This window comes from Hemicordylus capensis, chromosome 6, assembly GCF_027244095.1.
Source record: "Hemicordylus capensis ecotype Gifberg chromosome 6, rHemCap1.1.pri, whole genome shotgun sequence".
Classification (NCBI taxonomy): Eukaryota; Metazoa; Chordata; class Lepidosauria; order Squamata; family Cordylidae; genus Hemicordylus; species Hemicordylus capensis.
In genome coordinates, this window is record NC_069662.1 from 44,113,848 (window position 1) to 44,138,732 (window position 24,885).

At 45.5% G+C, this 24,885-nt stretch overlaps 2 protein-coding genes across 5 annotated transcripts in view; both read right to left on the reverse strand.

The window, feature by feature from the left end:
• Positions 1 to 2,395: 2,395 nt before the first annotated feature.
• HCRT (hypocretin neuropeptide precursor) lies at positions 2,396 to 9,240 on the reverse strand. The gene is made up of 2 exons (XM_053264660.1): positions 9,195 to 9,240; positions 2,396 to 2,824 (listed from the first exon to the last, which is right to left on the reverse strand). Exons 1-2 carry the CDS (start codon positions 9,213 to 9,215, stop codon positions 2,396 to 2,398), a joined length of 450 nt encoding a protein of 149 aa, XP_053120635.1. The 5' UTR covers positions 9,216 to 9,240.
• A 6,076-nt stretch (positions 9,241 to 15,316) lies between these two features.
• The window catches only part of LOC128331646 (inactive phospholipase C-like protein 2), a 48,015-nt gene continuing 38,446 nt past the window's right edge, over positions 15,317 to 24,885 (reverse strand). For 3 of the 4 annotated variants that reach the window (XM_053265286.1, XM_053265284.1, XM_053265285.1), the window contains exon 6: positions 15,317 to 17,155. In XM_053265286.1, coding sequence (XP_053121261.1) covers positions 16,970 to 17,155 — 186 coding nt within the window. In that variant the 3' untranslated portion in view covers positions 15,317 to 16,969. The remainder of the gene's footprint in view (positions 17,156 to 24,885) is intronic. The other variant, XR_008310380.1, reaches the window with a different exon arrangement.

Below are 24,885 nucleotides of genomic sequence, written 5' to 3' on the forward strand. Positions count from 1 at the left end.
TAAAATTGCAAGAAGTAAATACTAGGGTGATAAAATATAAGGTGCAGTTGTTCATGTTATTAGGAATGCTTTAAGATCAGGTTAAAGATATAATTTACATTCTGTTTTCTTTTTTCCTGTTGGTATGTTTTGTTTAAAATAATTAACCTTTATAGTACCTTACTAGATCAATGTTAGGCATTAATATTATCAGTGTTACGCATTAGTATTATGGTGCTCACAGGTGTATCTGCTAACTTGGAATAAAGGTAATGATAATAGAGAAAAGAATAACAAGAACTAAAAAGGAGAGAGAATAAAACCCAGATCTACTTCTCCATGTCAACCTCTTCAGGAGTTGGCATATCATCCCTAAATGCCTGCCTGGAAGCAGTAATGGGCTGGATGAGGGAGAATAAACTGAAGCTGAATCCAGATAAGACAGAGGTACTTATTGTGTGGGGTCAGAACTCTAGAGACGATGTCGATCTACCTGTTCTAGATGGGGTCACACTTCCCCAAAAGGAACAGGTTCGCCGTCTGGGAGTACTTCTGGATTCACACCTCTCCCTGGTTTCTCAGGTTGAGGTGGTGGCCAGGGGTGCTTTCTATCAGCTTCGGCTGATACACCAGCTGCACCCGTTTCTTGAGATAAATGACATCAAAACAGTGGTACGTTTGTTAGTAACCTCCAGACTTGACTTCTGTAATGCGCTCTACGTGGGGCTGCCTTTGTACGTAGTCTGGAAACTTCAGTTGGTTCAGAATGCTGAAGCCAGGTTGGTCTCTGGGTCATCTCGGAGAGACCACATTACTCCTCTGTTGATGGAGCTACACTGGCTGCCAATAGGTTTCTGGACAAAATAAAAATTGCTAGTTAAAGCCCTAAATGGCTTAGGCCCTAGGTATTTAAGAGAGCGTCTTCTTCATTACAAGCCCCACTGCCCATTGAGGTCACTTGAGGAGGTCCGTCTCCAGTTGCCGCCAACTCGTTTGGTGGCTACACAGAGACGGGCCTTCTCGGCTGCTGCCCCAAGATTGTGGAATGCACTCCCTACTAAGATACGAGCCTCCCCATCTCTGGCAATTTTTTAAAAACTTCTGAAAACACATCTCTTCAACCAAGCTTTCTCAGCTTTTTAAAACATGTTTTTAAATTGTTTTGCTATTTAACTTGTGTTCTATGATGTTTTAATTGTTAATTATTAATTTAAGCAGTTTTTATAATTTCTGTTTTAATTGTTGATTGATTTTAATGGTGTTTTAATGTAAACTGCCCTGAGCCTTTTGGAAGGGCGGTATAAATTTTTTTATTATAAGTAAGTAAGTAAGTAAGTAAGTAAATAAATAAATAAATAAATAAATAAATGAATAAAAATATTGGAGTTATCATCAGCAATAAGACAGTCCAATTAAGGGAGCAATAATCTCATTGGGACATTTTACGATTCAGAGAGGGTCAGAGGCTGGATCCCTCCCTTAGCACTGTATTACTGAGTTAATGGCTGACAGGATGAGGGAAATGGCAGAATAAGGGACTACAAAAAGTAGTCCCATTGAAATTAAAAGGAAAATTAGGCAATGCCTAACTTACCCTTTTAATCTCAAAGGGACTACTTTGAGCATATTTCCTCATCCTGTCAGCCAATGTCACTTTTTCCTCCTCAGTTTGGAGTGTACTGCTTGTTATTGTTGATGTGGCCTCTCATTGTGTAAGACCCAAGGCAATTGCTCCCATCGCCTCCCCACAAAAATAATAAATAAATGTCCAAGGTCCATTAAACAGGGTGGCCATTACTGTCTTTCTAAACACTGGCAAGGAAGGGCCAGATGGGCCACCCAAGGGAGGGAATCCCACAACCTGGGTGCCACAACCGAGAAGGTCCTGCATGCCCTCCCACACGCCATCAAACTCACCTCCAGTGAAGTTTGTAGATGGAGCAGGTACTCTGGGTTCAAAGCACTTGGAGACTGAAAGGTGATAAGCAGCACTCTGAACTGAGCCCAGGAACAGACTGCGAATTAATGCGGATGAAACAATATCACAGTAATATGTTCTGAACAATGGATCCCTGACAGCAAGGTGATGCACCTGCCAGCAACGTTCAGCATCAGCTACAGCTCGCATGTGCCTCATGCCAGCTGCATATCTCACCCAGACACTGACAGCGTGCCTATGAAATATGATGATTGGCTTTATTTGGAAAAGACCAGAGGAGGCGGAAATGACAGATGTTTGAAAAGAGCTATTTACTCAAAGCTGTGTCCCTTTTGACTAGATCACTTTCACCTGTGGTACAGCAACTAGCCGGTGTTGAATGACACCAGCAGATAATACAGAATGCAGGGAGGGCTACTGGGGACGTTCTCACTGCTTGCCACCACCCCCCCCCCCCCCCCGCCCCATACAAACATCTCAGTAAATAGTCTCTGCAACACCGGCCTTCTGTCTGGATGTCGAGTCCTTGTCAAGAGGTGCCAGGCAGCCCTTGGCTGGATTGGGCCCTGTGGCAACTGGAGCTGGGGTGGGCTGGGTGCTGGGCACACCCTCCTTGTGGGCTGATGCTGTCTCACTGGTCCGCTTCCCCATGGTGAGAATCCCAGCCGCCTGGTTATCGGAGCCGTGCAAGAGGCGGTAGAGCCGGCTCTGGAAGGCCTTGGTGGACCCGGCGCCGCTCCGCTTGCCCAGGGTGAGGATGCCGGCAGCGTGGTTGCCCATCCCATGCAGCAGCTCCAAGATGCGGCAAGGACAGTTCTTCTGCTGGCAACAGTCCGGGAGGGTTGGCTTGGCCAGGGCAAAGGGGCTCAGCGAGAAGAGCAGGAGCAGCAGAGTGGCTCTCTGGACCTGTGAGGACACGGGGCTGTCAGCAGTCAACACTTGCAGGGTGGTGCGGGAGTGAACGTCTAGCCAGAACCTCCACAGTACCCCCAGGCACAGACGGATTAAGGAATCCTCACAGGGATTCTTCCCAGACGTTGTTGACTACAACTCCCAGAATCCCCAAGCAAAAGCCATTGCAGCTGGGGATTCTGGGAGTTGTAGTCAGCAACATCTGGGAATCCCTGTGTTAGAGGGAATACGTGCACCCAGGCCCCCCATTTCAGAAGGCCCTCACCTCTTGCACAACCCTGATGCTGTCTCTCTGCTTCACTTGACCTGGCGCCACCCTCTCCCCCCGCTCAGCGGTGCTGCCTGCAGCTTCCCTGAGATCCCTGGAGGAGGCTGTGTTTGCCTTTAAAATAAACAAACAAACACAACACATGCAAATAAACTATCGAATTTGTACCATTTCCAATCAGTGTTCTCCTAACTGATCATTTCTTCCCAGCTGTGGTTGCTATAGTCTGAGAGTTCTAAACTAACATTTCCTAAAAGTATAAATGTCGGCAAGCTAACGTGACTGAGAAAGTGCTCTAAGACAAGAAGGAGGTCATTCAGTCAAAAACGGTGTTCTACCTGGGTTTGGGAGCTGTATGTGCTCCCAATTTTTGGTTGTGTGGAAGCAGGCAAGAGGAAAACCGGGGTAGAAGTGATTGTGTGGAAGCAAGGGAGGAGGAAAAGGTAATCAGGTTTCCCCCCTACCTTGCTTCCCCACACCACTTCTACCCAGATTTTCCTCCTACCTTGCTTCCCCACATCTCTTCTACCCAGGTTTTCCACCTACCTTGCTTCCCCACCAGGGACAGAGCTACCGTTGGGCCAATGGGTTCAAAGAACTTGGGCCGTGCCCAATCAGGGGCTGTGATTCATGCCCCTGACACGTCCCCCCTCCCGCATCTGATGTCAGATGCAGGGGTGCTGGTTTAGTTCCCGAGTGGGGGCTGTGCGGCCCATGTTTGGGAGTGAAAGGGCCACTGCTCTCTCTTGCGAGAGCTGCCACTCATGGGATTAGCCACAGGTACGTCTTAGAGAAATAAGTTTATAGCTGTTTTAACATTCCAAAGTTAAGGTTCAGCATTTCAAAAACTCATCCCATTTCAAACATGGGTGGAAGTGTATTTCACCTTACATCCCCCTTCTCAACAACATTTCTGTTTGGTATCTTCTCCATGCCCCCCCCACCCCCCCGAAAACTCTCACCTATTCTTTCAGTCTGAAAAACTCAACATAGAACTTTGGGGGTGAAGCGATGTCTGACATTTTGAGGGTCACATGATTTGCGTGTTCCCCTGCAAGCTGAGCAAAGAGGCACCTTTTATATTAAACTGGTTATTCTTTTCTATTTAGCAGAGGGGTGAGTAACTGTTCCCAAACAAATCCATTATAGCATCCATCCAGTGCATGCTGCTGGTATTTATGCTGATTTTTAGATTGTGAGCCCTTGAAAGGGAACCATTTTATTTATTTATCTGTGTAAAACGCTTTGAGATCTATTGTTGAAAAGCAGTATATACATAGTAGTAGTAATAGAATCTCCACAGTTCAGTCCCTAGTATCTGCAGCCAGGGCTAAGAAAGACCCTGAGGTTCTTCTCATGACTACGGAGAAGAGCCTCTATGGAGTTAGAGGGGAGAGTGGGCTTAGCCCGCTCTCCCTGCTGACAAGCAGGCCGGCAGCACTGGGCAGCCGGATCGGCATTGAACTACACCTCCCATCAATTGAAGTTCTATTATTATTGTTGTTGTTGTTTACACAGTCAGACAGGTGTTATTGACTGGTTTGTTTTATCCAGACATTGAATCCTTCCCAAGGACCTGGGATGGCTGAACTGTATTATCGATGTTGTTGCTGTTGTTCTTATTAATTCAATTTCTATACTGCCCTTCCAAAAATGGCTCAGGGAGGTTTACACAGAGAAATAATAAATAAATAAGATGGAACCCTGTCCCCAAAGGGCTCACAATCTAAAAGAAATGTAAGATAGACACCAGCAACAGGCACTGGAGGTACTGTGCTGGGGGTGGATAGGGCCAGTTACTCTCCCCTTGCTAAATAAAGAGAATCAACACATTAAAAGCTGCCTCTTTGCCAAGTTAGCAGGGTAGTTCAATGTCATTGAACTACAACTCCCATCATCCCCAACTAGGGATGATGGTAGTTGTAGTTCAACGACATCTGGAGGGCCAAGTTTGCCCAGCCCTGTCCTAGATGCTTGGTTTAGTAGGAAACTGAAGTCCAAGGTCTTCAAGGTAACATCTACATAATGTGCAGAGATGGCTCAACCACAGGACGGTGGGGTCCTCAATGCATGAGTAACACAGTGGTATCACAAGGACAGGGGCGTAGCAAGGTTGGAGTGGGCCCAGAGACAAGATTTTAAAATCCTCCCCCCACTGAAGTAATATATAGCATTTTGTAAAAGGTTTTGTAAATTGTGGACGATGCAAGTCATTTAATGTTACTAGAGAAAAACATGCTGTTCTGGTACTTCCAGGTCTTAACACTCACATCAGTTTCGGAGGATGAATACAACTAAAGGAAGTCTGGGCAGGTGTGTGGCTGGGGGAGTCAGTCATGTGAGTTGCCTCTGGGGGGGGGCAAGGCAGTGGGCCCCCAGACAACTGTCTCCCCTTGCCCTATTATAGTTACGCCCCTGCACAAGGAAGAGCTTGGCTTTGTTAGTCACTGGGGCAGGGGAATCAGTTTCAAAGAGACAAGTTCTGCTTGAACGAAAACTGAACTAGATTGTTGATTCTTAACACTGAAAAGATTGTACAGCTGATTTAACCTGATTTCTAGGGGAAACTGAGAAGCACTGTGGTGTGTGCTGTTTGAGAAGATTCACCCATTAGTGCTAATATTCTACATATGCCGTGCCCTCAAAAGAAGGGCAGAATAAAAGCTGTCAACAAGCAGATACTGCAGAAACTAACAATGCAAAGAAACATTCAAAACAAAAGACATTCAAGGAGGGAGACAAGATATGGCTGTTTATGTTCTGATGTGAAAAGCCTGGTTGCTAAGATGGGTAAATGAGAGGACCTGGTACTAGAAGCGAAGATGGATACAGCAATGAGCATCTCGGAAACCTGTAAGGTCCACGAGAATCCACAGGAAGCAGCTATTCCTGGTTATAAAACATCGACTGAAAGGACAAGATATTTTATTTATTATATATGTTTATCCCACCCTTCTTCCAAGGAATTCAGGGCATCATATATTGTCTGTCCCCATTTTATCTTCACAATAACCCTACAATGTAGACTGAGAGAGAATGGGGCCTTCCATACGATCCCATGGGAGGGTCAAGCCTACCTTCCCCGCAGACGATCCTGGACTGGCCTCAGCTGTGACATGCCGCATCGCACCACCATGCACATGATTGCTGGTGCCACGTTCCAGAGGCCAGGGCAATCCCACAATGCACTGTGCAGTGAGCACGGTGCATTGTGGGATTGCCCGAGGGGGTGGATGCTCTAGGCACCATATCTGTGTCAGCGTGGGTTGCAAGCAAGCAACCCGTGCTGGCATACTATCTCTGAGCCTGGGTTAACGGAGCACTCGCCTCATTAACCCTGGTCTTGAAAGCTGGGTTTGGTGCCACAGCAGTGCCAGGACCCCCATGTGGATCCTGGAGGTTCTCACAGGCAGCCAGGCCAGGATTGACTGCCGATGCCTGCTGTTGGCTGCTGGTGAGAACAGCCTCGGTGACTGACCCAGAGTTCATGGCTGAGTGGGGATTTGAACCTGAGTCTCCCAAGTCTAGTCTGAGACTCTAACCACTACGCCACACTCACTGGTGGCACTGGAGGTGGAGTTACTCTAGATATCTAAGAGGGCTTAAAGTCTCATAAATCAGAAAACTGAAAATAAACAAACCTATTCACAGAATCGCTGCATATAGAAATAACAAGCGTGTTTCCCCGAAAATAAGACAGTGTCTTATATTAATTTTAGCCCCCAAAAATGCACTAGGGCAATTAGCGGTACATCAGAAATTACTGCTAGGTCTTACTTTCGGGGTAGGTCTTACTTTCAGGGAAACAGGGAAGTAATATAGCTGTAGGGCTATACTACCAGGAAAGAAAGGACAGAGAGAGATCTGATGGCAATTTTAAGATGTGGAAAGAAAGCAGGGGGACATCAAAGGAGAACATGTCTTAATAATGGGCCACTTCAGCTATCCTTACATTGACTGGATAAACATAGGAAGCTGCCTTGTACTGTGTCAGTCCATTGGTCCATCTAGTTCAGTATTGCCTACACACAGACTGGCAGCAGTTCTTCAAGGTTTCAGGCAGGAGCGTCTTCCCAGCCCTACCTGGAGATGCCAGAGATTGAACCTGGGTCCTTATGCATGCAAAGCAGATGCTCTACCAGCTGTGGCCCCAACCTCTACTTTTGGATCATGTCAAAGGCACACCATTTCTATGCAGGAAACATGACTCTGTCTTAGACAGATGGTCAGGAAACAGACAGGAAGAGAAGCGGTCCTTGACTCCATAGTAAGTGATGCTCAGGGATCTGCTTCATAGTCCACTGTGTGTTAAACTTTCAAAGCAACAGTGCATACTTACTCAGGATCTCTTAACAGGTAAGAATACATTTTTCGTTCTGCACATGTTGTTCATGTGCATAATGAATCCGTAGGAAGTGATCCCGAGTTTGCAGACTTGCTTAAGTATATCAAAAGTGACTTGCTGGGACAGATCCATGTCCACTGACCCAACGTTCCAGTTACCAGCTGGCAGTGGGTGGTTCATTCGATACTGGCCAGTGATGAACAACCAATCAACCACCTTCTGTCCATCCCGGTCCTAGTTGATGACATGCTTTGTGAATGTAAAATACGTTCAAAATCTTAAATCTTTTTAAAAAGAACACACCCATCTGTCATGGGCTAAAAGGGTAACTCTCTTATGGATCATCGACTAGCTAAAAAACAGGAAGTTGAAAGGCAGGAATGAAAGAATAATTTCTGCAATGAATGAAGTATATGGTAGAATCTCTTCAGCATATCTAGACTGGGACCAGTGCTATTTAACTTATTTGGAGATGATCTGGAGATGGAGTGAGCAACCAAATAGCCACGTTTGCAGATGGTGCCAGATTATTCAGAACGGTAAGCCCCCAAGCAGGCAGACAGAGCTTCATGAAGGGATCGCTTTCCAAAGTGAGTGAATGGGCAATGGAATGACAAATGAAATTTGGTTTAAATAAAGGTAAAATGATGCACAAAAAGTTTTTTTTTAAATCCAAACTTAACACATATACACCGATAGAGTCCAAACTGAATATTAGGACATCTTAGAATCATAGTGGAAAGTTCACTGGAAATGTCAATCTGACAGGGGTGGGTGGGGACACAGGCAGATTTGGTGTTAATAATTCAAAATAATTCAGAATTAATCATCCTTTATTCAGAAAGTAACTGAAAATAAAGGAGCATGGAGTATAATGCCATTATATAAAGCTGAAGCATGACTATGTTTGGAACGCCACACAGAAAAGAAGAAGATGCTGGCGTGGGCAGCAGGGAGCACCTTCCCTGTGAGGAAAGGCTACATTTCCAGGAGCATTTGACCTTTGAACAAACCCAACTGCAGGTGAGCATGATGACATTATAGGGCTGTTCTCACGGACGGCATGAAGGTGGGAGAAGCCTCTGGTCCTAATCTGGGAGCCACAAGCAAGGTAGGAGGGGGAGAGGCTCCTCTGTGAGCTGGGTGGAGGTGGGTGGCAACAGCAAGCCCAGAACTTATACTCAGCTCGAGGGTGAGGGTGGAGGGAAAGCACTCCTGGCATGCCTCCCTCTTCTGTACCCAGCTTGCAGACGGAGCTTCCCCCCTCCCTCTTCCTACCTTCATTGTAGAAGACTCATGATGGCCAATTGGAAGCACACACAGCTCCCAAACTAGAGGAAGCTTCTTCTACCCTCATCATAAGAGAATAGCCTTCACAAAAGGTATAGAGAAAGTGGACCTTTTCCTCTCACAATGTATAGACAGACAGGTCTATCTATAAGTTGCACCAACTTTAAACTGATGCAGGTTTTTGCGTTTCACAGCATGCATCTGCCTGGTGAAGAATTCTGTAATATTTCCATGCTCCTACACTAACCCGAGCACTAGCTGTAAGGCCCTTTTCCAGCTTACTTACCCCCACTCTCCCCCCATATCATGAGATTATATTCTTTGGTATGACCTCTCTGTCTTTGGGCTTCCTTCTAGACATTTTCTCAGCTGGCATCCCTCCTCCCCAAACTGGCATCTCCAGTATAACATGATGTCACCTCCTCAGGTTTATCCCAACTAGAAAGGGGCACGACTGTTACCTGAATATTGTGGCTCTCCATGGTCTTAGGTTCTTCAAGGCCGCAAATGGGCTTGTGTCATGACCTTCCAGGGGCGATGCTCTAAGTCACTGACTGTAGAGGTGGCTGATTTATAGGGTCAGCTCTAAACGCGCATCGGGCGCCTCATTTGTTCCCACACATAACCCCTTCCCAATGGTGGTGCCGAAAATAACCACCACCACCCCGGAGCCCCACCTTTCCCCAAGATAGGATAGAAAAGAGAGGAAGAATCCCTTTGTACACTGTCTCTTGGAGACAAGCCAAGACTTTTATCTGCCTTTGTCATTTCCTCTCTGCTAACGAACCTGTGACTGTCTGCAGAGCTAGACAGCCACTTATGAGCCACAAAAGGAGCCGAAGACCAGGCCAAGATAATGAGATGGGCCGCACTTGTTAGCATGGACCCATTAATTATCTCAAAAGCAGACTGAGAAGCAAGCGGTGGCCTTTTCGTTGCCCAGACATGTCACGTGGCATTAGCACACTTCCACAGTGGCACATGGTATTTTGGAAAGAGCTGAGAGAGGTACCCTCATCACTAGTGGTTGGGGGTGGGGTGTGTGTGTATATATGTGTCAGACTCTCTGTGTCCTCCTTGCTTCCAACTCTACTTCTCACATCTTAAAAATGGAGAAGAGAAGCCCACACATGAAGGGACCAGTAATATGAAATGAGGAACATAGGAAGCTGCTATATACTGAGTCAGACCATTGGTCTATCTAGCTCAGTATTGTCTTCACAGACTGGCAGCAGCTTCTCCAAGGTTGCAGGTGGGAGTCTCTCTCAGCCGTATCTTGGAAAAGCCAGGGAGGGAACTTGGAACCTTCTGCTCTTCCGAGAGCGGCTCCATCCCCTAAGGGGAATATCTTACAGTGCTCACACATCAAGTCTCCCATTCATATGCAACCAGGGCAGACCCTGCTTAGCTACGGGGACAAGTCATGCTTGCGACCACAAGACCACCTCTCCTTCCAGGAATATTGAACGTACTGAAAAATTAGGCAAAGTGATACTTTAATGGAGAACAGAGGATGTGTGCACATAAGGGAGATAAGTTAGACATGCTCCAGGGCACAGGTTCTCAGACTTGCATCTGCAGATGTTGTCGGACTTCAATTCCAGAATTATTATTATTATTTCTTGTTTACACAGTCAGACAGGTGTTATTGACTGGTTTGTTTTATCCAGACATTGAGTCCTTCCCAAGGACCTGGGATGGCTGAATTTTATTATCAATGTTGTTGCTGTTATTATAGATATTGTCGCAGGTTGTTCTCAGTAAAGTTGCTTTTTGTAATTGGTGGACTTACAGCATTCCTTTTTCACTGTCCTTTATATATTCTTCAAGGCCTCTTTTCTCCTCCTCTACTGTTTGATGGACTTGCAGCATTCGTCTTCCACCTGAGCTGCAAGGGAGGTCCAAACTCAATGGCGGGAACACCATACAAGCCATAAACACCTGGGCTATACCTGTTATCAGATACACTGCAGGAATAATAGACTGGACCCAGGCAGAGCTAGAGACGCTGGATCGTAAGACTAGGAAAATCATGACCATCAATCATGCTCTGCACCCCCGCAGTGATGTCGATAGGCTATACCTCCCTCACAGCTCAGGTGGAAGAGGAATGCTGCAAGACCATCAAACAGTAGAGGAGGAGAAAAGAGGCCTTGAAGAATATATCAAGGACAGTGAAGAAGATGCACTTAAAATGGTCAATAACGAGAAACTATTCAACACCAATGAAACAAAGCAGGCCTACAAGAAAGAAAAAGTCAAGAACCGAGCAGAAAAATGGAAAAATAAGCCCCTGCATGGTCAATATTTGCACAATATAAGTGGAAAATCAGACATCACCAGGACCTTGCAATGGCTTAAGAATGGTCACTTGAAGAAAGAAACAGAGGGTTTAATACTGGCTGCACAAGAACAGGCACTAAGAACAAATGCAATAAGAGCCAAAGTTGAAAAATCCACAACAAACAGCAAGTGCCGCCTTTGTAAAGAAGCAGATGAAACAGTGGACCACCTCATCAGCTGTTGTAAAAAGATCACACAGACTGACTACAAACAAAGGCATGACAAGGTAGCAGGGATGATACACTGGAACATCTGCAAAAAATACAAGCTACCTGTAGCCAAAGATTGGTGGGACCATAAAATTGAAAAAGTTGTAGAAATTGAAGATGTAAAAATATTATGGGACTTCCGACTACAAACAGACAAACATCTGCCACACAATACACCAGATATAACTGTAGTCGAGAAGAGAGAAAAACAAGTGAAAATAATCGACATAGCAATACCAGGGGATAGCAGAATAGAAGAAAAAGAAATAGAAAAAATCACCAAATACAAAGATCTACAAATTGAAATTGAAAGGCTGTGCTAGAAAAAGACCAAAATAATCCCAGTGGTAATTGGTACCCTGGGTGCAGTTCCAAAAGACCTTGAAGAGCACCTCAACACCATAGGGGCCACAGAAATCACCATCAGCCACAATTACAAAAAGCAGCTTTACTGGGAACAGCCTATATTCTGCGATGATATCTATAACAACTGACAATAAAATCCAGCCATCCCAGGTCCTTGTGAAGGACTCGATGTCTGGATAAAACAAACCAGTCAATAACACCTGTCTGACTGTGTAAACAAGAAATAATAAATTACATTTATAAACTGCCCCATCCAGAGGCTCTGGGCGGTGTACAATAACTTTTAAAAAGACATAAAACCCACAATTAAAACAATGCTAAAACAATACAAAAACAATTCAGAAATGATTAAAACTATTTAAAACCAATTAAAATACTTTTAAAAACAACAACACTTTATTAGAGTCTAACAAAACGGCACCCTAGGAACCCGAGGCCCCTCCCCCACTATGGTGTCCACACACTAGCTCCAGCAACAAGCTAGGCAAGATCAAATAGAGAAGAACAGTGTCAGAGGGCTTCCACTCTGGACAACCACTTTAATGGTGTTCAGAGGGCTTCCACACCACTTTAATGCCTCCACGCTGCAGACAGGGAGGTACGTAAGGGCTCAATCCATCTCTGACTGCGATCAGAGCAACTTGTACCATGGAGCTGTCTGTGGTGCTGCTTCAATGTGCTGTGATAGACTAGACTAGGGATAGGCCACCTTGGCTCTCCTGCTGTTTCTGAACTACAACTGCCATCATGCCCAGCCACAAAATTGTGGCTGGGGATAATGGTAGTTGTAGTTCAACAGCAGGAGGCAAACCAAGGTTGCTTAGCCTTGGTATAGACCAGGGATTCTCAACATTGGGTATTCAGATGTTATTGGACTTCAACTCCCATGATCCCTGACCAAAGACTACTGGGGCTGGGGATTATGGGAGTTGAAGTCCAATAACATCTGGGGACCCAATGTTGAGAATCCATGGTATAGACTGTCACAGCCCCTGCTTTACAGTAGTGACTCCAGGTCGGCTAATGAAGACCCAGGACCAGCCCCAGCACCAGATCTTACACCAGACCAGCATCTGAGGGGCCGGGGCCAGCACTACTCCACCCCTATATCTTGACATCAGAACAGAACTTGAGGGAACCCTGGAGCTGGAGTCTCTGAGGTCACTCTGTTTGGGGCCCAAGTTCCCTGGGGCAGCAACCTCTGAACCAGCCTCTCCCACTTCATGCCCCTCAATATACTGTATGCACATCAGCATCAAGCAGAAGCAGATAGAGTGGAGGAGGAGTGCCAGATTCTGGGCAAGAAGGCGGCCACATTAAGGCTTCCACTCACCAGGCATGGAGGCAGAACCTGGGAGGGGAATCTGGGCTCAGAGGTACTAAAGGGCTCAGTCTGCCTCTGGCTGTTGAAGAGTCAGCTTGCTCCCTTGGACCTCTCTGAGGCCTTGTGGATAAGCCTTACCTTTGGCTTGCCTTATGGCAACCAGGACAGGCCTGTCCATGGAATGGGAACAGACACAATCCATAATTTATCTAAATAGGGTCACGTAGCTTTCAGCTGATAAATTTCCCAATGTTACATATAAAGGAGCAAAATTTTGTTTCTTAGCCACGAGGGCTCGCTCCATTCTAGTAGCTCCTCCATGACCATATTGGTCTTAGAATTACAGATGCAGTATGTATGCCTTTGTTATTTTCGTATTTTTATTAGCCTACTTTCCAGTAGGCCTATGAGATCACCTGGCATTGTGCGTGTGTGTCTCCCCCATCAATTTCGCGATGCCTGGACCAATATGAACCAAATCGGGTAAAGTTGTAGGGACACCTCAACGGCGTAGTTTGTGATGATGCCATCCAACCCAATCCAAGATGGAGGACACGTAAACTTTTGAGGTACAAGTGGGCTAACTTGTGAACTGTGTAACCGATTTGAACCAAATTTGCTACAGATGTAGGGGCACATAGGAATGCCCAAAGGGTATGGTGTGTGATGATGTCATCTACTCCAAGATGGCGGCCGTGTGAACATCTGAGGCACAAGCAAGCTAATTTGTAGACTGTCTAACCAATTTTAACCAAATTAGGTACAGTTGCAGTGAGTGACACATAGGTACACCTCAACAGTGTGGTTTGTGATGATGTCATCCACCCTGATCCAAGATGGCAGATGCGTAAACCTTTGAGGCGCAAGTGGGCTAACTTGTGAACCGCCGAACCGATTGGAACCATATTTGCTACAGATGTAGGGACACATAGGGATGCCCAAGGGGTGTAGTGTATGATGATGTCATCCAATCCAATTAAAGATGGCAGCCACATGAACATCTGAGTCTCAAGCGAGCTAATTTGTGGACTGTCTAACCAATTTTAATCAAATTAGGTACAGTTGCAGTGAGTGACATATAGGGACACTTCAATGGCGTAGTTTGTGATGATGTCAACACCCCGATTCAAGATCGCGGAAGTGTAAACTTCAAGTTAGCAAGTGGGCTAACTTGTGAACCGCCTAACCGATTAGAACCATATTTGCTGCAGCTGTAGGGACACATAGGGATGCCCAAAGGGTGTGGTGTTTGATGATGTCATTCACTCTAATTCAAGATGGCAGCCGCATGAACATCTGAGGTGCAAGCGGGCTAATTTTGGAGTGCTTAACAGGGGCGTAACAAGGCTGGAGTGGGCCCAGAGACAAAATTTTAAAATGGGCCCCTCGCTGATATAAACACACACACTTCACAATATATAGCCATGTGACTTGCCTCTGGGGGCCCCCTCGAAGGGTGGGGGGCCCCAGGCAGCCGCCTCCCCTTGCCTAATAGTAGTTACACCCCTGGTGCTTAAGCTATTTGAACCAAATTGGGTACAGTTGCAGTGAGTGAAACACATGGACACCTCAATGGTATAGCTTGTGATGATGTCATCCATGCCGATTCAAGATGGCGGACATATACACTTTTGAGGTGCAAGTGGGCTAACCTGTGAACCACTTAACCAATTTGAACCAAATTTGCTGCAGCTGTAGGGACACCTGAAGATTGTGATGATGTTATCCACCTCAATTCAAGATGGTGGATGCCTAAACTTTGGAGGCGCAAGTGCACTAACTTGTGGACAGTCTAACCAATTTGAACCAAATTTGCTACAGCTGAATGGACACATAGTGATTCTCCAATGGTGTAGTTTATGATGATGTCACCCACCGTGATCCAAGATGGCGGATGCATAAACTTTTGATGCACAAGTGCACTGACTTGAGGACTGTCTAACTGATTTGAATCAAATTTGGAACAGCTGTAATGAATGACACACAGGGACACATCAATGGTGAAGTTTGTAATGACACCCACTCTGATCCAAGATGGCAGACACATGGACATTTGAGGTGCAAGAGAACTAACTTGTGGACCTCGATTTGCACCACATTTAGTCCGGTGAAATGAAAGGGCTGATTAGTTCTTACTAGAACAACTTGTTCTTGTTAATGATTACCTTGCTTATATTGGAAACTGTATCACTGCTTGTATTCTGGTATACGACCATAATAAAGTAAAGTAAGATCTGAATAGGTTTTTAATAAGTCTAATTGTGTAGTGCAGACATAGGGGTCTGATGTCAAGGTGAGGAGGAAAGATTTTATAATAAATAAACAGACAGACAGAGAGGAGGAAAGAGAAGAAGCTCAGGCTTTATTGTCAACAGAGTCCAGCCCACTCAATTCAAGAGCAAGCCTCCTGGATCAGGCAGGAGGGGAGCAGGGACCAGTCAATATATCATAACCTTGCCTTCCAACCAACCCCACCTCAAAAATGAGAAAATAAAATGAAGAGTAGTGCAGGATTGAAATGTTGCACAGATCCAAATCTCAGCAAAATCAGAATCGGAAGTGTCAAATGCCGACATTTTCAAATTTGATAATGAGGGACAATTTTGAAAGTCCACACTTTAAATAGGTAAGTGGATAATTTTTCAAGCTAATAGTTAGTATTAGCTTAGTATTTAGTACTAATATAATATTAACTTGCCAGATTCAAAGCTGTACAACACATTTAAAACCAAACCAAACAATCTTTAAATCCAGTAGCATTCCATAACTGGGAACACAGGCTGACATGATGAAGAAAACTACTCAGTAGTCCTTTTAAGTTCAATAGGACTACTTTAAGCAATGTTCCTCATGTCAGCCACTGTGAGCAATTCCAATACACATTTACAAACTACCTCTAGTGAGGAAAACTTGAGATTCTCTCCTCCCTCTGAATACATATCAGCTTTGACTAGGCATCTGATAGCATATGGGGCTGGGGGAGAACAGGAAACACTGGGTCCCCTTCCTTCAGTCTCTCCTTCATCTGCAACTGCAAATTGTGGACCTTCTTCAGGGCAGATGATGGATTGCCTGGCCTTGCTTTGCAACATTGCTCAGCCTTGCTTTGCTGGTGTGATGATGCGCTCCTTTTCTGGAGAAGCTGCATCCAGCACATCCAGTTTCTAGTATTGGTCTTCCCTCTGCTGGTGAATTAAGTTTGAGGGGCTGTTATCAGGGCTGGTCAAGAACAATTCAATGGCACACGTCTATTACTAATTCACACAGGCACAACTCATCAGGAGGTTCACCTGTATAAGCCTCTCAGGATTCAGTCTTACAACAGCTGTTGAATCTGGAACCCGAGAGATGCCAGGTAGGAATTCAGTCTCTGAGGCACCATCTTGCTCTTGCCAAAATGGAACTGCAGAGAGATCATCAAGGACACTTCCTTTCATGAACAGGCAGAGCAGATCAGCTAATATTCTCACACCCTTATAAAAGCAGGCTTACTTGCTGGCCAACCAACTGGGAAAGCTCTTGTTGACCGCAGACTGCCTTTGCCTCCCCCCACCCCCATTTGCAGAGGGTGGGTTCCTGTTTTATTGACATGAACGGGAGTTGTGCAATCACACAGCAGCTTCTGTTTACTTTTGTGGGGGAGGTTTAGGAAATTTTCTCTCATGGTTGACCCCAGGCATCAGATCAGTCTGTTTCTCACTCTGCCATTCTTAAATGATCTGCCATTCAAAGTGGCCACCTTGCCTCAGATCTCAAGGTGCCATCTCAAGGCACCTTGCCTGGCTCTAGGGATGCTCCTGGCTGTGTCACACGCACACAAATACTTGGCACTTGATTGGTTCTCCTTCATTTACCTTGCATGCTGGAGACAACATTGTGCTTCACATCTCTCTTTTTTGCAATTTAAAAAAAAAAAAATCCACCACATTTCAAAGTCTCTGCACGGCACCCACTGTGTCCATGTGTCCCTTTCCTCGTTCCAATGTGTTAAGAGTCAGCAAGACCCCGTGTCGCTGCCTCCTTCCGTTTCAGGGATGGGATCAAGAACAGCTCGGCTGCGGAAGAGGTCAGGGGAGGCGGCTCCATTCCGCCCGATGCCACATGACTGTGCTGCGTTGTGGATCTGCCACAGAGTGTCTAGTGCCTCTGCCTTTGAGTGCTTGAGCAGGTCAGCCTGGCCCTGTGGATGGAGGAAAAGTCGAATGGTCACGAAATATAGTTGTGGGGTTGAGGAAAAAAAAATCAAAGGTCCAACAGGTGTAAACATGCCACTTAAAGCCTCCATTTTAAAATGAGGTTCTAGTCCTCCTGATAGGGTTTAAAAACCTGAGTCTAGGGGACAAACTACACACTAGGGAAGTTCACACAATCAGCATAAGGGTAAGAGAAACCTCCTACCCTAATTCGGGAGCTGGGCACACTCCCAATTTTTGATCATGTGTTAGATAAAAATAAGGTCAGAGGTGAGGAACTTGATCATCAGTCAAGCCCCAGCTGGGTAGGATCAGCCCTACCCAGATTCCTTCCCCGGCTTCTGAATAAGATAGGTGGGGAAATCGTCCACCCCAGTTGGGGCTTGACCAATGATCAAGTTCCCCACTGCCAACCTTGTTTTTATTGATCTTCAACTTCAGTTTTTATTACAGTCATTGGCCAGCCAAGAGATAAAAATCAGAACAACAAATATAACTAATATACACAAATAGTAACTGATAATAACACACAATAAAACAGTATACAAGATTCAGGATAGATTAAAAACAATAAAACAGCTCCTAAAATTGAGACTTTAATCTCATAGCAATATAAAAAAACTTGGCCACCACTTTTGTGATCTCACAGCTTGTTTCCGCAAGGCAATGCTGTGTATAAAAAGCTCACACTTTCCAGGAAATCTAACTAACAGGGGGGTAATAAGTTATCTGACATTTTTATTGATCAAAAATCAGGAGTGCGTCCAGGTCCAGAATTAGGGTAGGAGGTTCCCAGAATGGAGAGTTCACAGGATTGGCATTAGAGGAGGAGAAGCCTCTTACCCTAATGCCAATCATGTGAACTCCCCCTTCTGTTCAATGCATAGTTTGTAAATAACAGTTGGAAGGCTGGTCTGGATTTATTTGCAAATAGCAGCTGGAGTTGTGATCTGGATTGGGACCTTGGCATGGGAGAAGACAGGCTTCAAGCCTTTGCCCCTCACAGATCAGGCCCCTCACAACTATTTGCCTTGGGAGGGAAATTCCCAGAGGTGCCAAAAGAAACATCCAGGGCAAAGAGCAGTTACAGAGACCCAGTCTGGATCAGGACCATGGCCACATGTTAAAGGCTGCCGCTGCCTCCCCGCCCCACCACCCCCCTAGTCCCAGTCCCCGACAGTTACTATTTACACCCCCCTCAAACAAGTATGCCAGGGCCAAGTTACACATTTAACATAATTCATCATTTGGCTTTAAGCTGGGGATAGGAACACAGCAAGCTGCCATATACTGAGTCAGACAATTGGTCAATCTAGCTCAGTATTGTCTTCACAGACTGGCAGTGGCTTCTCCAAGGCTGCAGGCGGGAATCGCTCTCAGCCCTATCTTGGAGATGCCAGGGAGACAACTTGGAACCTAGATGCTCTTCCCAGAGCGGCTCCATCCCCTAAGGGGGAATCTCTTACAGTGCTCACACTTCTAGTCTCAATTTCATATGCAACCAGGGTGGACCCTGCTTAGCTAAGGGGACAAGTCATGCTTGCTACCACAAGACCAGCTCTCCTCCCTTTGTGGCGGGGGGGGGCAGGGAGGGGATAGCCTCTTCCCATCACTGACAGCTGCCTCCCCTTCCAGTTTAACAAAAGATGGAGTGGCCTCCAGACATGATTCAAAGACTTCAAAGGGTAGCTGAAATAAGGAAAGGAATGAGCTACAGCTGAGCTTGGGGAGGGGATGCTGGGTTTGCACAAAGACACACACTGCAGCCATATTTTAATGCACAAATGCACAAAAAGATGGCTCTGCCTCAGGTTTTTCTCCTCCAGTCCGGCTACCTCTTAGATATAGATGCACGCGCGCAAACATACACACACACACGAAAGCCCCATAGAACAGGAATCTGTTGCTAGGGCTCACATTCAGAGCCAGTTTCCAGGGCCAGAGCTCATCTTTAGAGCACGCAAAGACATAATAATGAAGAATGCGCTTCTGCTCACATGCAGCGTGCTTTCCCCCTCAGCAATGAATAACTCACAGTGCCTCCCCCCACAATATTTCTAACATATATCTGTTGTTTTTAACTGAAGTGGTACATGTATATTTATTTTTATATAGATTTATCCTTCACTTAATTAAAAAAAACAACCAAACACTTGCAAAACTGCCCCAGAAACTGGGAAGGGGAGGTGTTCTGATGATGTCACAGGCATTCGTCAATCTGGTCCAGGGCTGCACAACTTCGGCCTTTCTGCAGATGCTGGCCAACAATTCCCATAATCTCTCGCTATTGGCTGCTGTGGCTAGGGATTATGGGAGCCGTAGTTCAAAGACAACTGATGGGCCAAAGTTGTGCAGCCCCAAGGACAGTCCACAGCCAGCTTTTCCTCAAACTGAATGATGACTCCCAAAAAGCAGCATGGATTTCTTCAGAGCTCAACATGGACTATATAAAAAGGGTCTTTGGAGAGAACATGGCAAGGGTGCTTTCAAACTGGCCCTGCTGCTGCTCTAAACATGTTTCGTCTGCATCACCCCTAAAGAGCCAGTTTCCAGAGAGCACTGCATGGATTTCAGCTAGGGGAGATGCACCATCTGCTGGATATAAAAATCCCGACCTCTTAGAAATCAAGTTCACTGTGACAAGGAGACCACCAGCGTGGGGGAAGCAGGAAGTACACATGGCCTCAAAGAGAGATCCAAATCTCCACGCATGGGACCAGTTTGGAAGAATAACGTTTTCATGTCCAATTACCTTGGATATACATCAATGGAGACTGTTACACAGACCATGAACTAAAAGCAAGAGATCCAACCAGATGCAGAGAGTGTGGTTATAGAATATATGTACACTAAAAGGACAAAATATTGGTTGCTTTAGATGCCTGCTGAGAACTGAAAATGCATCCGGTTTCTCTCTGTGTATTTGATTATGCAGAAGGTGCAGAAGAGGGCAGCCAACGTCATCAGGAGTTAGACTCTAGAGCACCTGTCCTTACGAAGTAAAGCTACAACATTTGGGGCTTTTTAGTGTAGAAACAAAGGTAACTAAGAGGAGACTAGCCCTCATCCAAGACATTCTCTGCCATGGGATGTGGTGAAGGCCACCACCTGAAATGGCTTTAAAAGGGGCTTAGACAAATGCATGGAGGACAGGTTTATCAATGGCTACTAGTCCTGATGGCTATAGGCTACCTCCAGGTTCAGAGGCAGGATGCCTCTGAATACCAGTTGCAGAGGAGCAATGGCAGGAGAGGAGGAAGTCTTCACCTCCAGCTTGTAGGCTTCCCAGAGGCATCTGGTGGGACACAGGCTGTGGGACACAGTCCACACTGTGGGACACATAGGCTTGAGCCTGATCCAGCAAGGCTCTTATTTTCTTATCCTTGTGCTGACTTGGATTTCACATTTGTAATGGACGAATACATTCCTTTATTTGGATTGTGTACATTATTCGGTCATCACAACCATGTTTAATTCCAATAATTAGTTCACTTTCCCCCTCTCCAGTAGTGACATTTGACTAAACTATTAAAAATCTTTCTTACATTATGTTCTAGTGTGAATGCAGTGTCTGTTGAATTCAAAACAAGTTGCTTATATTAAGGCTAAATTTGATCCATGTTACCGGATAGTCCACATTTTTTTCCATTTGAAGCACATGTGTGCTTAGGAAGAGTAGGATAAAAACGTAGTGAATAAATAAGATTATTTTTGAAGTGAGAACTCTCTCCATGGAGATGAAAACTCATTCAAAATATGCAATACAGACAGACCTTTTACACTGGATAAAATCGTGCTGTTTATTACGCATGTCTATGCAAAACGAAGCACTTTAGTCCAACTGTAATTATTCCATAGGCATTTCTCTTGCCTTGCCACCATTTTCGGAACATAGAAAGCTGCCATATACTGAACCTGACCATTTAGCTCAGTCTGTCCATACAGACTTGTAGCAGTTTCTCCGAGGTTGCAGACAGGAGTCTTTCTCAGCCCTAGCTTGAAGATGCCAGGGAGGGAACTTGGAACCTTCTGCATGCAGATGCTCTTCCCAGAGCAGCCCCATCCCCTGAGGGGAATATCTTACAGTGCTCACACACGTGGTCACCCATTCAAATGCAAACCAGGGTGGACTCCGCTTAGCAAAGGGGACAATTCATGCTTGCTTCCATAAGACCAGCTCTCCTCCCACAATTCTTTGCTGGTAGCCACTGTTTTTCCCTACAGTTGCTGGGGAAAGCACAGTTTCCCACAATTTCCCTCATTTTGCTGGTAGCTGCCATCTTTCCCCACTGTTCCCCCCCCCCCCCCACAGTTTTCCCCATCATCCCTGGAACACCACTTACATCAGATGCATTGTAGAAAAGAATGCCATTGCTACTGAGGCCAGCAAAAAACAGGGGGGAAAGAGGAAAAGAGGAGGAAAAGAAGAAGAAAAGAAGAAGAAAAGACCTGCTGCTGCCCATGTCAAGCCCTCCTAAAAACCTTCAGTGCTTCACTCACAGAGCCCACCCCCGCCTGAAAAGCCCTTGATGTTTCACGTTTCAGCAGCAAGGAGCAGGGGGCAAACCTCCACTTTCTATTTTGTATTGATATTGTCTGACTCCTTTATGCCACATTGACTTGGTTACTTGCCTCGAACATACCAATAGAAATACAGGCTAGAAAATAAATAAATAAATATACAAGGAGGGCTATTTTTTTGTGGTGGGGGGAGGGAGGGATTTTACATAGAATTTGAGGCCACTGAATTTCAGCTCTTTATTTTCTTTTTTTTAAGCCATATTTCTAGACCTTATTAAAAAGGAGGAGAGGAGAAGGGAGAGAGAGGTCACAAACTGCCTTCATGCTTAAATAAATATTATTCCAAAATAATACAAAAGATACAAAATGCAACAGTAGTGGCAGGGCAGGGGTGGACTGCGGGGAACAAGGGTCACATTCACGTACATTATACAAGTGGGACTACTGTGTGCAGGTTCCGGGGTGCTCAGAGTGTGAGGGTCTTGTAGTAATAATCTCAACTGCCCCCTCACCCCTAAGCTACTGGAAGAGCACTTTGTTTGTTTGTTTGCCTCTCACATTGAATTCAACTTTGGATACAACTTGTTTGCGATAAAACACAGAAAGTCCCATGTTCAGTCTGTTTTCCAGGGCTGGGAAAAAGCTGTAGCTCGCATCCCTACAGAGCATCAGCTGGCCAGAGGAGACAGCATTGGGCCAGAGAGATCAATGACTCAGTATAAGTCACGGTCTGACTCAGCTTCCTAGGAAGGAATTAGAAATCTAATGATCAGCACCGTCACCAAACTACAGTTCCCAGAGCACTTTGGGGGAAGACAGTTAAAACCTTCAACCTGGATTAAATTTAGAGTGCAGATGTGCCTGAATAATCTCTCTTCCTCCCACTCACAGTCTGTGCAAATGGCAATTTCAGAGACGCAATAAGGGTGCTTCTCCATCCTTTTCACTCCCATGCTAGGTGGCCAGATTTGGCTTTAAAAAAGCCAAATTCTGGCTTACGGCCCATTTGACCCACGAGCATACGCCTTAGGTTCTGGCAACTCTGCTCCCATTGCTCAAGGCCGGATCCTGCACTATTAGCAGGATAATGGGTCAAACACAATGGATGGAGATGGGGGGATATCATTTTCTGGGTTGGGGATTATTATTTTTTAAGTGTGTCTGTGTGTGTCCGTGTGTGCATATGCATACATTCATATATTACAAAGGAAAAACACTTTTAAGAAAAGGAAGCTCTTTACATGGGGTATGTGTGGGGGGTGGGGGGTACTCCTTGTATTCCCCACTTTTAAATGATTAAAGATCTGCTCCTAGTCCAATCTCAGAGGAGCTCTCCGAAGCACGGTCTCACTGGGTGCTGAAGTGCGGAGAAGGGAGAAGGGAGTTCATTTGGAAGGAGGAACTCCGCAACATACTTTTAAAGCCCTAGAAGGTCAGGGTCCAGGTGAAGAATCAGCACCTCGAACTGAGTCCTGTAACCAGCAGAGGCTTTTGAAGGCCTCTGCTGGTTACTATGCTTTTGACACCTGGTCCTCAACAACAGTTAGGCAGCTGTCTTCTAGACAAGAACTTCCTAACCTTGAGTTCCCAAATGTGGTTGAACGACAACTCCTCCCAGCCACAACAGCCAGCGGCTAGTATGGTCAGGAAGGGCTCACCTTGGAAGAACTCAAAGCCAAAAGCAAAAAAAAAAAAAAAGCAAAAGCAAAAAATAAAATGCTGAAAACTGCAGAGCTCTGGTAGAGGAATATGTTCTTTCCCCCTTGGTGATATTGAAATAAATAAATTCAACAATAAATAAATATTGCTGGTACCCAGGGCCAGCCCTAAAAGGAGGTAGTGTGCTTCAGGGGGCAGATTTTTGAGTATCATTAAATATCTCAAACTGCCCTATCCCAACTCAGTTCAATGTTGCCTTTAGCTCAGGATTGTCTCCTCCGGCTGGCAGTGGCTGTCCAAGTCAAGGATCTGTCTCCTCTATGGGAGGAGAGCTGGTCTTGAGGCAGCAAGCATGAACTGTCCCCTCTGCTAAGCAGGGTCTGCCTTGGTTGCACTTGAATGGGAGAACCCCTGCTAACTGGACAAAGAGGCACCTTTTAAACGTGGTGATTTTCTTTATTTAGCAGGGAGAAGAGTAACTGGCCCTATCCCTCCCCAGCACAACATCCCTCCAGTGGCTGTTGCTGGTGTCTATCTTATGTTTCCTTACAGGGATCCATCATGCATTAATTCATTTATTATTTCTCTATGTAAATCACTTTGGAAACATTTGTTGAAAAGCGGTATATAAATATTTGTTGTTGTTGTACATGTGAACACTGTAAAATATTCCCCTTAGGGGATGGGGCCGCTCTGGGAAGAGCATCTGCAAGCTTGCATGTAGAAGGTTCCAAGTTCCCTCTCTGGCATCTCCAAGATAGGGCTGCGAGAGATTCCTGCCTACAACCTTGGACAAGCCGTTGCCAGTCTGTGTAGATAATACTGAGCAAGATAGACCAATGGTCTGACTCTTTATAAGAGAGCTTCTTATGTAACCCTTTTAACTGGAGGTGCTGGAACCTTCTGCATGTAAAGCACATGCATTGAACAAAGCCTCTTCCTAACGGCAGTAAGGGGTTAATTATTTAGTTGGTCATATTTGTATCACCAGGGGCAGAACACATTTGGGGTTTGTTTTCTTTCAGGCATCAAAATGACTCAGGCAATCTCAAAAGGCTCAAAAGGTGCCTGTTTAGTAACAAAGCAAAACAAAACACACACAGATCTCATGACAATCAATGCACTAGCTAAAGGAAGAACTACATATAAGCAGGAATTTCAAATTCTAGCCCGATTGCTAAGGAAAACATCCACAGAGGTTCAGTCCAGAGAGAAGCTGTTGGCAGCATCCTCTATAACCAAAGAGTTGCTAAAAAAACCAATTTCCCTAAATACAGTTGGGGGTGTGTGCGGAAGCAACAGCTTAACCACAAACAAATATGCAAATGCCCACTAGGTGGCACCACTTGCCTGTCACATGCTCCCATGACTTCAATTCTGGCCAAAGCTGATTGCCCTGCAGACAGGCCTTAATTTCCAAAATGGGAAGTGCTGGGACTCACACCCACTGGGAATACACCCCATCTGCCCGGGCAGTTACCCTCCTAACCCAAGCTGTGTGAGCATGTGCGTCTGTCTATGGGTAATGCAGTGGTGC

What these genes read in the sequence shown, in the direction of transcription:
- HCRT (XM_053264660.1), bottom strand. Translation starts at nt 9,215, where the DNA reads ATGGAGAGCCACAATATTCAG. An exon ending in TGGAGAGCCACAATATTCAG is followed by an intron (nt 2,825 to 9,194) that starts GTAACAGTCGTG and finishes GTGTCCTCACAG; the next exon opens with GTCCAGAGAGCCACTCTGCT.